Here is an 18511-nt window from a genome sequence, read left to right on the forward strand (position 1 = left end):
CAGAAGCAGGGTCAATAGTTACGGCACCATGACAGAGCATACTTACGAAACGCCTTTTTGGAGGTTGCAGGGGCGCTGTCCCAGCCACCCAGCCATCCATCAACGCTGCGGCCACCTCATTCCATAGCCTCCGAGTAACAACATTGTCCTTGTGCAGCTGGTCCCTGCTGTCCTACAAAGGTACCCGCTCCTGGACTAGTTGGATCAGTTGTTCATTGTCCAGGTAAACGTCTTCATCCCTCTGTCAAACCTATAAAAAAAAAAAAATCTTTCAATTGTGTTTTTTTAAAAAAAAGGCTTAAAAAAAAAAAAAAAAAAAAGGCGCGAAGGAAACAAATAAAAAAAAAAAAAAAAAAAATTAATTATATATATATATATATATATATATAAAAGTAAAAAAAATAGGCAGCACTCAAATTAAATGTGAAAAAAAAGTGGATACTTTACTGATCCTCAAGTGGCAACGTTTCAACAGTGACCCGTCTTTATCAAGCAATGTGCTCATAGTCAGTACAAACTTAAATAGTAGTAACACATGTGTATACAATTTCAATAATTAATCTGTTTTACATATTCAAAATGGCCATTGCCATAGTAACATTTACAGGTGCTCCATACAACATATGTGCATATGTCCGAAGATCTAGATTACAAAGTGCAACAGTGCATATACAGTGCTTTAAAAAGACTCAGCTTGTCAATAAAAACGATCATGAGTCATGACACAACTTATGAAGGTACCAAGGCTTATATAGTTAAAGAAATGGTATACTTTACTCATATCCATGCAGCTCTCTGTCACTGCTGGCAATTAGCTGTGGTCAGTGTTACTGCCCAGCTCCAACATGAAGTGGAATGGTCACAAACCCTAGAGGCACCCACCAAGGTGACCCTTCATAATCTTGTAGTCACTATCTTCACAACATCATAGAACTGGAAAAAAAATAAAAAGGATCTTGTAAAAACAGCAACACAACCATATTGTCACCTTGGTGGGTGCCTCTAGGGTTTGTGACCATTCCAGTTGTAAATCCGCAACCCCAGGCACTAATACATGTATCTACATGGAATCAGCAAAAGGGCTGTGGTGCCCTGAAGGAAAATGGCAGTTCTGAACAGTATGTTTAGTGAGCATGCTCAGGCATCCTGCATTGATCGGCCTTGCAGTGATGAATCACATGTTGGAGCTGGGCAGTAACACTGACCACAGCTAATTGCCAGCAGTGACAGAGAGCTGCATGGATATGAGTAAAGTATACCATTTCTTTAACTATATAAGCCTTAGTACCTTCATAAGTTGTGTCATGATCGTTTTTATTGACAAGCTGAGTCTTTTTAAAGCACTGTATATGCACTGTTGCACTTTGTAATCTAGATCTTCGGACATATGCACATATGTTGTATGGAGCACCTGTAAATGTTACTATGGCAATGGCCATTTTGAATATGTAAAACAGATTAATTATTGAAATTGTATACACATGTGTTACTACTATTTAAGTTTGTACTGACTATGAGCACATTGCTTGATAAAGACGGGTCACCGTTGAAACGTTGCTACTTGAGGATCAGTAAAGTATCCACTTTTTTTTCACATTTAATTTGAGTGCTGCCTATTTTTTTTACTTTTGTTAATTTGGCTGTTGGGACACTGCTGAATAGGTTTTGCACCAACTATTTAATTTTGGTAGTGCTGCCCTTTTTTTGATTTTTTTTTATATATATATATATATATATATATATATATATATATACATTGATGAACGTACATTACGGGTCACCGCCGGGACTTGGGATTGCTGCTCCAGCTCTTCCACCTCACTCGACTGCTCCGATCATGAGGACTGAAAAAAAAAAAATTGAAAATATAACCTTTGTATTGGAAGAAGCTATACTTACCCAAAGGCACCAACATAATCACCTCATGCTCTGCTTGAGCAACTTCCTCCCGGGATGGGGAATAATGCGATCCAGAAGATGACATTCTTGAATTTAAAAAAAAAAAACCACATTAGAACCAAATAAACTTGTAAAGACAAGACATACTTTTACATTAAAAATACTCACAAGGCATCTTGTGATAAGCGCAGATAAGCGCTGACGTGCGTTGAGCAATGCGATTGTCAGCGCTCCCATAGGTTTTAATATTGTGTTTTTGTGCATTCTGCGCGCACACGCGCAATTTTTGAGGCGTCGGACGGAACAAAAAATGCAACATGTTGCGTCTGGCGAGACCGGGCGCATACCTTGAAAAACCGCTGCACACGCGAATCGCTGATGGACGCTAACATGCGCTAAACATTGCGCACACATGTTAAAGATAGGGAAGACATGCGCAAGCGCATAACAGCGCACAAGGCGCAGCGCTTAAAAACGCTAGTGTGAAACCAGCCTTAATGTTGTGTTGTATTAGAGACTTGCTTGCTTCTCAGTTCAGGAATCAATGTTTCCATTCATTGCCAGCAAGCAGAGGAAGGTGTCCTGGATACGTCTTATGTATTGATCCTTAAAGGGGGCTTTACACATAGCGATATCGCTAAAGCGTTACCGATTTTGTGACGCAGCAGCGATATCGCTAGCGATATCGCTATGTGTGATACTTCCGACCGGCTCCCCCGCTGGTTATCGGTGATCGCGCAGGTCCATTTCTCGACGGCTGCTTCCTGCTGGCGCCGACAAGCGACGCGTGGATGCGGGTGGAGGACGTCATCATCGCCGCGTCTGAAAGGTAAGTAACGACTGCTGCTGCATCGCTACTGAGATCTGCCTGTTTGGCAGCTCACTAGCGACCATTTAGCGAAGCACCAGCGATCCTGACCGGGTGGTATCATGGTCGGGATCACTGGTGCATCGCTAAATGTAAAGGGGCTTTAAGGCCAGACAGGAGATTGCTAAAGGTAAATGTAAAACAATCATACTATTAATCTCATCAGTATCTCAGGGTCTCAAGCCATTGTTCTCCCAGCAACTATGCCCGTTCTGTAAATGGGGATAGTAGACCCCGGGGAGCCATCACTATAAGGGGTCTCACATGCAGTCCCAGGAAATGGGCTTCTGGAATAGTCTTCATTCTTTGAGCAAAAAGCAACTTTTTAAGGGGAAGGGAAGAAAAGAAGCCACATGTTTAGTGAGGAGTTGTTTGAGTGACGTTGAGGGGAGAGGATCTTCTAGGCTGAGGTCCTGGAGCCATGGATAGACGGCATATGGAGTTTTTGAGGTCAGCTGCTGGCTGAGCCGGATCCCCCTGCTATGGTTGAGGGTTCTTTCATCTGGATTTCACAAACTTTCTTAAGGATTGTTGATCCTGGATAAATGGACACTGGTTGTGTTATTTTCATCTGAAGGAGCCTGGACTTTGAGTATACTGGTGGGAGATACGAAATCTGTGGACCAACCAAAAGTTGGGAGACAGTGAGTATCGCCTGGTACGGGGGCAGTGGAACTATCGGCCCTGGGGAGGGGATCTTTTGGACTGGGGTCAATGTATTTTGGCAATCAAACTATATTTGTTGTAAAACCATGGATGTAAGTAATATTATTTATTTATATAGCACCATTAATTCCGTGGTGCTGTACATGAGACGGGGTTACATCAAAATACAAGTCACTTAGTTTGTTTAATGTAACAATGACAGACTTGTACAGAGGGAAGAGGACCTTGCCCTTGCGGGCTTACATTCTGCAGGATTATGAGGAAGGATACAGTAGGTCGAAGGTTGCAGTAGATCCGATGGTGTTGAGGTGGTTACATGGTCATTACACGTTGTAAGCTTTTTTGATGAGATGGGTTTTCAGGTTCCGTTTGAAGGATCCAAATGTGGTGGATAACCGGACGTGTTGGGGCACAGAACTCCAGAGGATGGGGGATATTTAGGAGAAATCTTGGAGGCGATTGGTTGAGGAGTGAATAACCGTGGAGGAGAGATGGAGGTCTTGGGAGGACCGGCGATTACGTGAGGGAAGAGAAAGATTAGTTTGGAAATATACGGAGGAGAAAGGTTATGGATGGCTTTGTAGGTCAGTGTTGGTAAATTTAATTGAATACACTGGTAAATTGGGAGCCAGTGAAGGGATTTGCAAAGAGGAGAAGCAGGAGTATAGAGAGGAGAGAGATTAATTAGTCGGGCAGCAGAGTTAAGGACAGACTGGAGGGGTGCGAGAGTGTTAGAAGGTAAACCACAGAGGAGGATGTTGCAGTAGTTGAGGCGGGAGATGATGAGGGCGGTTATTTGCCCTGGGTGCCAGCTAGGAGACAGCTGTGCTGATGAACCATTGACCCTTGGGGAAGGCACCCCTCCCCCCTGCTCCACATGGCGTGCCATTGACTGAAATATTTAAGTTCATCTTTTATTCCTTTTTTATTTTGTAATTGCCTGTATATACTGTAGTTGTCTCTCTTTGTAACATCTTTTGCACACTGCCTATTCTTTTTGGAGTAAAATCTATTAAATTTACCTATTCCGTTCTCCTTGCTCAATAAACTTACTGCCACATCTCCGTACCAAATTCATGCTACCTAGTGGGTTGGCTCCTGACCCGATATTGATATTAATGTAGAACTAGGAGCTGGTGGCAGTGGAGTGTCCTGGAATTTGGGGAGACTCCGGCAGTGATGGACGGAGGTTATTATGTGTATTACCCACCTATGCCTGGGGATATACATATTGCCCTCCCTGCAGAGTGCCCAATAGCCAGTACACGACCAGGCAGCCTTTCTGGTGACTACTTATCCTAGGTGTAGTTCCCTGACTGACTTGAGGGTAAGGGGGGCGCGAGAGAGCTGCAAGTTCCAAAGCAGAACTGGAAAGTTCCCTGACGAACTGGGGGCAACCAAACGCCCCCGAGTTCATGACATATATAAGATGGTTGCATCGCTAACCTGCGTAGGTGATTACTACAGCCCACAACCTCTGATTTTCACACTGTCTATAACAGTTACGTTATTGAACACTTCCTTTAGAGTTAGTTTCCTATGTTGGGTGGACCCAATTCCCCCCCCCCCCCCGGTCACTCCTTCCTATCTCAGGAATGTCCAGGCATACTACCTCCTAATGCCATTCCATTACAGAGAAGGGAAACCCATCAGGCTCTGGGGTTGGTGAGACTTCTTTAGGTCCACCCCGTGTTATACGCAAGCAATAAAGGTCTCCGCACCTACTCATAAGTCCCAAAACAGAAAGCCCCAGCCTATGATAATTGGGTGCAATAAACCACACCAACCTCATGGGACTCAGTACCTCAGGCTGTCTCAATGTCCACTTTAGCCACCGGATAGTCTTTACCATCCCCGTGAAGGCAGCGGGTGTCCATCTACTTCCCAATGATCAATTGGAGAGGTATTGTGGTCCTCACGAAAGTCACCAAACTCTCTGAAACCAGCAGTCCAGTCATTTGCAGACCATTCATTTTTTCAGGGCAAGCTTGGGACACCTCACCAGGTGGACAGCCCACACTGAACTCTGGATATGCGTAGTATGAACACCGGCATCCCATGCTACAGTCTATTTGCTCAGTAGTTAGTAGTGTTAAGGGAACGTCCTCGGATAAGGTGTTTTCCAAGCATGCTCGTATGCTGAGTGTCTTCAGCATGCTCGAAAAATATAACAGGAAATCCCTGCATGTGTTGCAGCTGTCGAACAGCCATGAGACATGCAGCCGTGGGCACTCAAACAAATTTTTCTAAGTACGGCTTCAACCGCTTTTGGATGAGGTATAGCAGATCAAACATTTGGGAGTGAAGAGGTATGGCATGGTGATATGCCAATCGGTGGACCCGTTGTGCCCTGACATTGTCACCCCCAAGCGCGCCAAAATTTCCATTTTCAATTTCATATACTTTGGTGTCCTCTAAGGCTAAATCATAGTAGGCCTTTTGTAGCTCCCCCATTCAGTATAGCGCAAGGACTTCCGCCCACTACTCTGGGAACAGTTTCTCCCTATCGGCATCCCATTCAAAAATGGTTAAAAAGGCCTCTCTATTGTCCCCAGAGATCATTTTCTGCAAAGCTCTCCTCACCGCTTCTCGGATAGAAAAATTATCATCTGACCTTGGAGTTGGAGTGGCCGCCTTGCCACAAACCGCCTCTGTGAGTAAATTAATCTGCTGTTGCTGATGCTGGAATAGTTACTGGTGCTGCTGATGAAGCTTTTGATGCTGCAGCTGATGCATAAGCAGCTTATTTTGTCTCCTAGTGTGCCAGATGTTTCTGCTGTTGCAGATGTTTAACCAGGTTCGCCATGTTGTTTGACGTTGCTCTGGTTTATAGCTGCCTTCACCTATGACATGCAGTGCTTCTGTAGAAGTCACATGTCTTCCCTGGGAACTTTGCCCATATTTCTAACACCAAGTAAAACAATACTATTCACTTGGGAGTGATCTGAGGTATTACAGGACCCATTTCTATTTTAAATCTGGCTGGTTTATGACAGTCGTCATAAACCACATCACAGGAAACTCAAGTACAGCACTTGTCCAGCTTAACCCTCCGTCAGGTGCAATATAGATTCTCCTCAGTTCATGCGCAATGTGCCTGACAAGCACAGGTCAGAAAACCACCTATAGTAGCTACATATTTCAATTTCAGGACTATAGAAGTAGTCAGTGACCTTCATAGGAATGTATTAAAAGAGATTACACCAAATCAGATGCAAAAAAAAAGCATTTATTAACCATAAACTTATTAAAACTAAAAGTACCACTTTTCGGTAGTACCGCCAAATAGGCTCCAGTTATCTTTACTTAACTATTGCTTAAATATAAAATTATGGAAAAAAACTTAAAGGATATTGCACTTAGATGTTACTTAATTATTTTCTACTCATCTTCAGTGGTTTCAATTGCAGCAGAAGCAGCACAGGTACACTTAGAAAAGCAAGGCTGGCAGACGAAAGTTGCATGGGAAAGGCAGATTGATTCTTTACATATTTTGCAGTCATATTTAGAAAGCCTTCTGAAACCAGATACAAATGAGCAGGTAGTACAACTGCGTCTTTTAGAAGGTGGTAGAGTCGGTGTTTGTTCTGGAACGTCCTTGGGACGATATCTCTTCAACCGGTGTTGCAGGGCAAGGGGCATTCCAACCGTCTTTGTACTTCTTAGGCTTAGCTCTCCACTCACCAGTTCATTAGCCAATTGTTTTAGGTACATTCTTCTGCGCATTTGTTTAAGTTCATTACCGAGGTAAATTACTTGTGAGTTGATGCCACCCACATTCAGCATTGTAAAGAAGATTACCATCGGCCAGCGTTTGGTATTTCGACTTACATTGAAATTGCCACACATTTGGTCAGCAGTGTCAATGCCGCTTTTGGTCAAATTATAAAAAGTTATGATTTCTGGTTTCCTTAGCTCCCCAGACTCTGGATCAATGGTGTAATCATTATGTAATGAAGAGACCAAAATCACATTTTTCCTCTCGCGTGGGATGTAAGAAACTAAAATCTTTCCATTACTGAACCCAAACATAGTGCTATACTGTTGTTTGCCTTTTGTATATAGAAAATCTGGAGGCAACTGCCTTTTGTTTTTTCTAACAGTTCCCACATATGACAGCTTTTTCGTTTTTAAAAAATCAATCAGATCAAAGTCAGTAAACCAGTTGTCAGCAGTGATATTTCGACCAGATCCAAACATTGGCTCAGCAATTCTCTTTACCACATCACTAGGCTTGTTGCTCACATTGAAAGGACCTGGTGGCTGTCTTCCACAATAAACTTCCATGTTCATAGTGTACATCATCCTTGCATCAACCATGGCAAAAATTTTAATTCCATATTTGTTTGGCTTTGATGGTATATATTGCCGAAAACCACATCTTCCACGGAAACCTGGAAGCATCTCATCAATAGTGAGGTTTTGCCCCGGGCAATAGCTTTTTTGACAATTCATAATAAATTGTTGAAATATGTCCCGAATTGGTGCAAGCCGGTCATAACCTTTTCGTTCTGTCCGGGTACTTCGATCATCGAAACGGAGGCAACGGATCAGGACTTTGAATCGTTTCAGATTCATCACAAGGCTGAATTTTTCGATGCCATCACCGTCTGTCCCCCACAGCTCCTCCAAACTTTGCCTATTTGCTCTGAAAGCACCAGCTAGGTATAACAAGCCAATAAATGCCTTGAGTTCAATCACATCAGTGTTTTTGATGTCCCTCTCTCTGGAGAATTGCTCTTTGATTGTGTCAATATACTGGTTAGTGAACCGAACAATAGTTTCCAACATGCTATCTGTAATTAGATTACTCCAACATTCCACTGCAGTTTTAGCTTTTCTAGCACTTCCAATAACTCCAGGAAGGTGTGTAATAATATTGTGGGATTCTCTGCGCTGTTTGTTCTTGGGTGCCTTTTTGTTCCACTTTGTATTTTTATCTTTGCCCAAATAATAAGCTAGATCTGTGTCTGTTTCCTCTGTATCAGTGTCATCACCATCCTGCTCTGTTCCAGAATCAGTGTTACATTCTGCTACCTCATCTTCAGATGAAATGTCACTAGATTCCTCTAAATCCTCAGTTACTGCTGGTTCTTCCTCATCATCTTCTAACAAAAAAAATCTTCATTTCTTCTAAATGAAGGGGTTTAGATGAATCATACTGTTTTCTGGCCATTGCAGCAGAAAATCTGAAGCAAGAGAGAAAGAGTATGTGTTAGGGCGCAATGTGCCTTAGAAGCCACCCTCCTTTTGTCTAAGAAAACAGTACTTATGTACACTAACTTAGCATTAATCCTTCATAAAACAAGCTAAATACACAATCGTGATGAATAAAAAAAGAAAATACTAACCTTTCAATTTGTGTTGAAATCAGGCGCAATGTGCCTGAGAAGCCAAAGTGTTGATATCTGCTCACTAGAAGGTCTGCTGAGTCACTGTGATATCAGGTTTCACAGAGCCTGTAGAGTCAGGAGATAACTAGGAGGGGTGGGGTTTTCTGATAAGTGGGCAAGGAGAGAGAAGTGAAACTAATTACTGTGTGCCTGTCAGATCTATTGCGCCTGATGGAGGGTTAGGCTACAACATAAAGTCCATATAATCGTGCTGGTTAGACCACCTGGCTTAGAGTCCAGCTTCTTAGTCCATTATCAAAGGTATTCAATCCAGGAGATCTGCACACCTCCTTACACACAAGCATATGTGAGACAAACAGCTCTCAATTTACAAAGTGAACCACACCCAGGGGTGGAGATATTGTGACCAGCAGTCTCTCCCAACTCAACAGCTGCTCACAATCAGTCAAACCTGATTAACTCCTTTTAAGTCCTATATGTACTAAAACATTACTTCAAGTTTATCTCCCAAACACTAGGTGTCCCACAGACACCTTACAATAATTATGAAGAACAGTTTTCAATAGCATGATCCAAGGTGGAGAGTAACCAAAATTTATGCAGAACAGGCATCTCTCCTGTGATAATGTAATTGAGGTGCAGAATATAACCCATCACCAATGGAGAAAGGGATAAAAAAAAACCTAAAGAAAAAGAAGAGATAAAATAATGTGGACCAATGGAGATGAAGGGGCAAGAATTTGAGTGAAACTGAATAAGAGCAGGAGACCGCTACTATTAAGGTACCGTATATACTCGAATATAAGCTGAGATTTTCAGCCCGTTTTTTTGGGCTGAAAGTCCCCCTCTCGGCTTATATTCGAGTCATATACATCGGGGGGTCAGAGGGGGAGGAGGGCGGGGGTGTCAGGTCATACTTACCCGTCCTGACGCTGTGTCTTGAGCCCCCAGCTTCTCCCCGTGCTCTCTCTTCCTGCCTTCAGCGGTCACGTGGTGCCGCTCATTAAAACTCATGAATATGCGCATATTCATGAGTTTTAATGAGCGGCACCACGTGACCGCTGAAGGCAGGAAGAGAGAGCGCGGAGAAGCTGGTGACTCAAGACACAGCGTCAGGACGGGTAAGTATAGCGATACTCACCTGTCCTGCGTCCATGGCTGCTTGCTGCTGTCTGTCATCGGTCAGTGACTTCAGACAGCAGAGGGCGCGGTGACGTGGTTAGTGCGCGCCACGCCCCCTGCAGTCTGAACGTCACTGACTGATGACGTGGCAGATAGCGGTGAGCAGCCATGGACGCAGGACAGGTGAGAATCTGACACCCAGCGATGGAGAGGTGAGTATGTCATTTTTTTTATTTTTACATGCAGCAGCAGCGGCAGCATATGGGGGAATAATCTTAAGGAGCTTCTAATGGGGGCAGCATATGGGGGAATAATATGGAGCTTCTAATGGGGGCAGCACATGGGAGAACAATATGGAGCTTCTAATGGGGGCAGTATATGGGGGAACAATATGGAGCTTCTAATGGGGGCAGTATATGGGGGAACAATATGGAGCTTCTAATGGGGGCAGCATATGGGGGAACAATATGGAGCTTCTAATGGGGGCAGTATATGGAGCTTCTAATGGGGGCAGTATATGGGGGAACAATATGGAGCTTCTAATGGGGGCAGTATATAGAGCTTCTAATGGGGGCAGTATATGGGGGAACAATATGGAGCTTCTAATGGGGGCAGTATATGGGGGAACAATATGGAGCTTCTAATGGGGGCAGTATATGGAGCTTCTAATGGGGGCAGTATATGGGGGAACAATATGGAGCTTCTAATGGGGGCAGTATATGGGGGCACAATATGGAGCTTCTAATGGGGGCAGCATATGGGGGAACAATATGGAGCTTCTAATGGGGGCAGTATATGGAGCTTCTAATGGGGGCAGTATATGGGGGAACAATATGGAGCTTCTAATGGGGGCAGTATCTGGGGGAACAATATGGAGCTTCTAATGGGGGCAGCATATGGGGGAACAATCTATGGAGCTTCTTATGGGGCAGTATATGGGGGAATAATCTATGGAGCTTCTTATGGGGACACCATATGGGGGAATAATCTATGGAGCATTTCCCACCCTAGGCTTATACTCGAGTCAATAAGTTTTCCCAGTTTTTTGTGGCAAAATTAGGGGGGTTGGCTTATACTCGGGTCGGCTTATACTCGAGTATATACGGTAGTTAAACTAAAAGATAGAGGGGTATCTAAGTAAACAAGTGAAATACACAAGGGAATTGTTGGAGCCAATGAGTTGCCTGCGCTTATTAGAGCATGGTAAAATGAAGGGTGACTATACAGAGGACCAGTGGTGCTGATTCATTTGAAAGTTAGTTTCAAACAAAAATATAAGTTTTGGGACTAAAAATATATAAGTCTCTGTATACTTACATGACTAATTCTTGCATGTTTTTAATTATTCTTTAAGACCAGTTCCTTTAAGCCCACCTCAAAGCCCGGACATGTCAGCTGTTTTTGTTATAATAATTGTAGTAAATACTTTTCTATTAATGGAGATATATAATAGTACACATGATTGAATATACAGTATGTCGTTTTTATGCTTAGACTTAGAAACTCTTTTCAGCTGGTGTATTGTGAAGATATGGGTGTTACCTTTGGGTATTTTGTGAATGCTAGCTGACTTTCTTAAATAAAGAATCATCACTTTTTGTACTCTGGTAACGTAGATAAGGATTGCTAACAGCTTAAGGTACTGTCACACTTAGCGATGTACCAGCGATATGACCCGGTCAGGATCTCTGGTGCATCGCTAAGTGGTCGCTAGTGAGCTGCCACACAGGCAGATCTCACCAGCGACATCGCTGGGGACGGGGGTCGCTACTTACCTGTCAGACTAGGCGATCCTGACGTCCTCCCGCCCGGCTCCACGCTCGTCTCTCCACAGGAAGCGCTGCAGGAAGCTGATGACGAGAAACAGTCCTGCACGTTCTCGCGCGATCAGCAGCGGGGGAGCGGGTCGTAAGTAAGTATCACACACAGTGATATCGCTAGCAATATCGCCATAACGTCACAAATATTGCTAGCAATATCGCTTAGTGTGACAGGCCCTTAAGCATATTCCAATGTATGTACTATTTTGCAAACGTAGTATTTTGAACACCCTCCTCTTTTCTTACTTAAACTGTAAGAATATGTATTGCGTCAGACAGATGACTGCTGACAACTGGTGTGGCTGTCATTCTGTCTCCTTGCCAGCATGATCAATAAAGAACAAATAATCTTGCTTATTCAGATCTGGACAATTTCTAATTGGAAGATTGAAACTCCACTGACAGTTTTGAACAGCTGACATGTGTCCGCAATAGGCGTGAGCGGAATCGTGATTCGCCCGCGCCTTTTAACTAGTTAAATGCCACTGTCAAACGCTGACATCGGCATTTAACTAGAGCTTCCAGCCGCCAGGCCGGACATGGGCGCACCGCTGACCCCCGTCACGTGATCGGGGGTCAGCAATGCATTGCCATCACAACCAGAGGTCTCCTCGTGACATCCTATGGAGACTTTTGAAGTAAAAAAAAGAAAAAAAAAGTTTAAAAAAATAAAAAAGCATAAGTTCAAATCACCCCCCCTTTCACCCCATTCAAAATAAAACAATAAAAAAAACAAACATACACATATTTGGAATCACCGCTTTCAGAATTGCCCAATCAACAAAAAAGGATTTACTTGGTCGCTACATGGCGTAGCGAGAAAAAAAAATCTAAAAGCCAGAATTACGTTGTTTTTTTGTCACCGTGACATTGCAATAACAGGCGATCAAAGATTGTATCTGCACAAAACTGGTATCATTAAAAATGTCAGTTCAGCATGCAAAAAATAAGCCCACACCGAACCCGAGATCACCAAAAATGAAGACGCTACGGGTCTCAGAAACTGGCGCAATTTTTTTTTATTTTTTTTTTTAGCAAACTTTGGAATTTTTTTTCACCACTTAGATAAAAGAGAACCTAGACATGTCTGGTGTCTATGAACTCAAAATGACCTAGAGAATCATAATAGTAGGTCAGTTTTAACATTTAGTGAACCTAGCAAAAAAGCCAAGCAAAAAAACAAGTGTGGGAGTGCACTTTTTGCAAGTGCACTTGGAATTTTTTTTCCCGTTTTCAAATACACGACATGGTAAAACCAATGGTGTCATTCAAAATGACAACTCGTCCCACAAAAAATAAGCCCTCACATGGCCATATTGACGGGAAAATAAAGTTATGGCTCTGGAAAGAAGGGAAGCGAAAAACGAAAACGCAAAACCGAAAAAAGCTCCGGGAGTTAATTAGTTAATATTCGGGAATAAATGAATATGATTTTAAAATTCCACAATGTTTAGAAGAGGACAAATTTTAAAAATAAGTAGAATTATACATTACATCCACTGACTAGACAATGGACGTTAGATTGTCTTGCACAGATCCTGGATGATCAATGAACTTTACTATGATCGGCTATGAAATGCAACAATGTTTAGAAAAGATATTTTAATAACTGTTATCAATAATAGGAGAATCTTTAGAGGAAATGTAATTTTTTTTGCAAACTTATTGAAATTTTGAACCTTTCATCTTAAATCACAACAATAGGTAATGGGGAATTTGAAAGCTATGGAAAGAATCATCTACAATCTATAGTGTGTTGACTCATGTATTTTTTTTTTTTGTGTGTGTGTGTGTGTGTTGCTATCTTGCTGTGTAGAATTATATTAGAACCCTAATGCAAGTCTACCAATAATGACTGGTCTGAAGCTCCTCTGACACTATGCCCTTTTGCAGATATCATGTCTTTTATCGTGGTCATTACAGGAGCTGATTTGATTGCGCTGCTGCCTGCAGAAAAATAATGCCCAGTGCCATTTAACATATTGCTAAAATGTAACACTGGAGCACGGAAAGGTCCGGTGTGAGACATAAAAGAGGGTAAAAACCCCGACAAAAAGGTAAAGGAGCCCTGAAGATAGGGAGAGAGGAGCAGGGAAACCACTAAAGACTAACCTGAGACTGAACCCTGCGCTCCCTATCGTCCCTAGATGGGTTTTTCTGACTGTACACAATCACGTGCCTAAGCCATGGCTAGTCTTAAGCTAACCCTGACTAATGAGTAGAGCAGCAAGACACTAGTCTCACTACTACAGTAAGAAACACAGGGAGAAAGGCACTGGGAGAAATCAACGAGCAACTGAAACTGCCCAGCTTTAACTAGAACAACTTCTCCAGGGAGGTCAGCATAGAAAACCTATAACTGGCATTGGAGAGAGCTAGCAGTGAGTTTAATGGAGGGAAGCGACAGCAAGATGCAGCTGTGATGGAAGTATATATGTATTTCATATAGATCTCACTTGCATATATATATATATACTCACAGCTAATATATACACTATAATCAAGTGTATGAAATGGTTTACAAACTGATAGACAGACTGTTTGGTACTTTCCGGGCAAAGAAGAGGAACAATACCAGATGTGCTGAGTCAGTCAATGTTTCAATTTTTAGCTTAACCCCTTACTGCCAGCTGACTGAATAGTACGTCAGCTGGCAGTATCCCCTGCTTTGAGGTGGACTCCGGTGGTGAGCCCACCTCAAAGCCGGGATATGTCAGCTGTTTTGAACAGCTGACATGTGCCCGCAATAGGCACGATGGAACCGCTATCAGCCCGTGCCTATTAACTATTTAAAATGCCACTGTCAAACACTGATCCAGGGGTCAACGATGCGTTGCCATCACAACCAGAGGTCTCCTCAAGACCTCTATGGTTGTTGATGGCAGATTGCTATGAGCGCCACACTGTGGTTGGGGCTCATAGCAATGCTGTAATTCATTACACTGGTTACCAATCCACTCCAGAATCCAGTATAAACTTATCACTCAACCACAAAGCACTCAATGGCTCAGCACCACCCTACATCTCCTCCCTTGTCTCAGCCTACCACCCTACCCCTGCCCTCCGTTCTGCTAATGACCTGAGGTTAACATCCTCAATAATCAGAACCTCCCACTCCCGTCTCCAAGACTTTTCACGTGCTGCACCAATTCTTTGGAATGCACTACCCAGGTTGATACGATTAATTCCCAATCCCCACAGTTTTAAGAGTGCCCTAAAAACGCATTTGTTCAGACTGGCCTACCGCCTAAACGCATTAACCTAACTATCCCTGTGTGGCCCATTAAAATTTTTTTTACCATAATCAGGTTCCTCACATCATGTTCTCACATGCTTTATGCATTTAATAGCCCTCTTTGTCTGTACTGTTACATATTTAGACTGTTAACTGGTTCATGCAGCATTACAGAAACACCCGATTCGCACTCTATGGCTGGTCCGAACAATGAAAGCAATTGTTACCATCTACCTTTCGTATTTACCCTTTTTCCTCATAGATTGTAAGCTTGCAAGCAGGGTCCTCATTCCTCTTGGTATCTGTTTTGATCTGTGATTATTGTTATGCTGTAATGTCTATTGTCTGTCTAAGTCCTCTCTATAATGCAAAGTGTTGCGGGATATGTTGGCGCTATAGAAATCAAATTATTAATTCAGCTGTGCATCACCTCTATGTAGCAGAGGCGATCGTGCTATGGCAGCTTCTAGCCTCCGATCTAACCTGATCGCTAAACGGCGTAGCGAGGAAAAAAAACAACGCTAGAAATACTTTTTTTTGGTCGCCGCGACATTGCATTAAAATGCAATAATGGGTAATCAAAAGATTGTATCTGCACCAAAATGGTATCATTAAACATGTCAGATTTGGCAAGCAAAAAATAAACCCTCACCTAACCCGAGATCATGAAAAATGGAGATGCTACAGGTCTCGAAAAACGGCACAATTTTATTTATTTTTTTTTTAGTAAAATTTGGAAAAAATTTTCACCACATAGAAGAGAACCTAGACATGTTTGGTGTCTTTGAACTTGTAATGACCTGGAGGATCATAATGGCAGGTCAGGTTTTGCTTTTAGTGAACCTAGTAAAAAAGCCAAACAATAAACAAGTGTGGGATTGCACTTTCTTTGCAATTTCACCGCAAAACATAAGCCCTCACATGGCCATATTGACGGAAAAATAAACAAGTTATGGCTCTGGAAACAAGGGGAGCGAAAAGCCGAAAAAAAGCTTCGGGAGTTAAGGGGTTAATTGCAGAAAAAGGCAACAGTTAAACTTTAGTTGTTTAATCAGCATTTATATATACCTTGATTACAATAATCCATATATATATTTAGATAGCCAATAACATTAAAGCTCAACAGTATGGTAATTAACTAACCACCCCTTTTCTAATTATAAAAACATGTATGTACAATAAAGTTTCAGTATTGATGGAATGTTATTCTGTCACTTAGGTGTATAGTGTCATTCTTGAGTGTTCAAAATACCATATTTTTCGCTTTATAAGACGCTCCAGATTATAAGACGCACCCCAAATTTTGAGGAGAAAAATAGGAAAAAACTTTTTTTTAATAAAATGGTGGTGCTTTTTATAATCTAGGCGTCTTATTGCTTAGCGGGGGTGGTGGGAAATGGGGTCCCAGGGTTGCAGCTGGAAGAGGCAGGAGTGGAACGTTGCTGCTAGGATGAGTGGGTGTTTTGATGTGCTGCTGGTGTCCGCGCATTGTACCTGGTGCTGCCGTCTGCTCTGTCTGCCGGGTGCTGCCGCCCGCTCTGTCCCCCGGTGCTGCTGCTGCGCTCTGTACCTGTTTCTGCCAGGTGCTGCTGCCCGCTCTGTCCTCCGGTGCTGCCTCCCACTCTGTCCTCCGCTGCTGCGGGGTGCTGCCGCCGCGCTCTGTCCGCCGGGTGCTGCCGCGCTCTGTCCCGTGCTGCGTGGGGGGGCTCTGCCGTTCCATCCATGCTTTCTTGTCTGTGCGGCGGATTGCTTCCTGGAAAATGGCTGCTGTGCAATCGCAGATGGAGATCTCAGCACTGAAATCTCGGGAGATTTCAAATTTGGGGGGAAAAAGTGCGTCTTACAAAGCGGAAAATACGGTACTTAGCATAATTTGGGAACGGCCCGGTGCACACAGGGATAGATTTATCCTAACCAAACCTATTCCTTCACACAGCAGCTGAAATAACAGCCATATGAAATCCCAGCAGGATCAAAAAGGAACTCTTAACTCCTTTACCACCCAGTGAAAATCAATCCTCTCCGCTCAAATTAATTGCTGAGCAGACTCCAATGAGGATCTGATATCTGCCAATCACTGTAACCTTCTGATCCTAGATACCCCAAAGGTCTGACCAGGGCACGGTACATTCCTGACATGAAAGAGCAGACTCGCGCATGATGTCAGGCTTCCTCCTAAAAAGCTATCACATACCGTAGTGCAGCACAATGATCTAGAGGGGACTAGCACTATTAAAGATGTGGGAATCTTAGGATTTTACAGCAGGGTGATAGGAGGTCAGAGTGCACAGTTCATCATTACACATAAGAATAAAAAATTATATTAGCCCTAAAAATATACATTCAATATTTGACTTGTCACTTCCAAATCATTTAAAACTTTTACATTTGGATTTAGATTAAATTATAAACTGTGCACCCAACAATATATTATATTGTATATGCAGACAATAAAATGGAAAAATTAAAAATGAACAGAAAAAAAATATCAGAATTTTATCTTTAGTAAAAATATGTTCTTGATACTTGATGTGACCTCTTTGTTTCGTAGGCTGTATATAAAAGGGTTTAAGAGAGGAGAAATAGTAGTGTACATTAAAGACACCAAGCTGTTCTGTCCAATCCTATATGTTGACTTGGGTCTAAAGTACGTAAAGATTGCTGAACCAAAAAATATTGTAACAACTATTACGTGAGAGGAGCAGGTTGCAAAAGTTTTTTTCTTGCTGGATGTGGAGTGAAGTTTTAGAATTTTTGAAATGATCTTCACATAGGAAATTAATGTTACAATGAACGAACCAATCATTACAAAAAAGACAGACAAAAATATCACAAGTTCATTAACCCAAGTGTCCTGGCAGGCGAGTACTAGGATGGGTGGAACATCGCAAAAGAAATGGTCTATCTCTTTTGATCGACAGAACGGTAAAGATAAAGTCAATTTTGTGTGAATTAGAGAATTCACTGCACCAATGACATATGATGCCACTATAAGCTGGATACAGACCACTTCACTCATAATCACAGTATACATCAGAGGGTAACATATGGCAATATAGCGGTCATAAGCCATGGCTCCCAGCATACACATTTCTGCTGTACCCAACAGCAAGACACAATACATCTGTATAGCGCAGCCAGAGAAGATGAGTTTACCTTCTGGCCATAGACTGGACAACATCTTCGGGACGGTACATGAAACATATATTATTTCCAAGAGAGATAAGTTAGAAAGAAAAAAATACATTGGAGTGTGGAGTCTCGGACTAAGCTTGTATGCAAGGATTATACATAGGTTCCCACACACAGTGATGATATATGTACATAAGAAGATCGGAAAAAGGACGACTTGATTCCTGATAACTCCAGAAAATCCGAGAAGAATAAATCCTGTTACCATTGTGTGATTGCTATTCATTTCATAAGATTTCCTATGATAGAAAGAAAAATAGTGAAATTTTAATTAAGTATGAAATCTACTATGATTTTTAAATAAATAGAATATAATATGACATCAATGCGTGATCTACAGGAGCAATTGTTGGCA

At 42.4% G+C, this 18511-nt stretch overlaps 1 protein-coding gene and 1 long non-coding RNA gene across 2 annotated transcripts in view; one reads left to right on the forward strand and one right to left on the reverse strand.

The window, feature by feature from the left end:
* Nucleotides 1-1059: 1059 nt before the first annotated feature.
* The window catches only part of LOC141098093 (uncharacterized), a 29414-nt gene continuing 11962 nt past the window's right edge, over nucleotides 1060-18511 (forward strand). The window contains exon 1 of the long non-coding RNA XR_012234145.1: nucleotides 1060-1248. This is a non-coding gene — a long non-coding RNA (uncharacterized lncRNA). The remainder of the gene's footprint in view (nucleotides 1249-18511) is intronic.
* LOC141098092 (olfactory receptor 5V1-like) lies at nucleotides 17453-18382 on the reverse strand. The gene has a single exon (XM_073585666.1). It carries the CDS (start codon nucleotides 18380-18382, stop codon nucleotides 17453-17455), a length of 930 nt encoding a protein of 309 aa, XP_073441767.1.

This window comes from Dendrobates tinctorius, unplaced genomic scaffold (assembly GCF_039654945.1).
Source record: "Dendrobates tinctorius isolate UK_male_01 unplaced genomic scaffold, ASM3965494v1 ptg000086l, whole genome shotgun sequence".
NCBI classification, from domain to species: domain Eukaryota; kingdom Metazoa; phylum Chordata; class Amphibia; order Anura; family Dendrobatidae; genus Dendrobates; species Dendrobates tinctorius.

Bases quoted from the DNA above. Each gene is read 5' to 3' on its own strand.
- LOC141098092 (XM_073585666.1), bottom strand. From the start codon at position 18,382: ATGAATAGCAATCACACAATGGTAACAGGATTTATTCTTCTCGGATTT.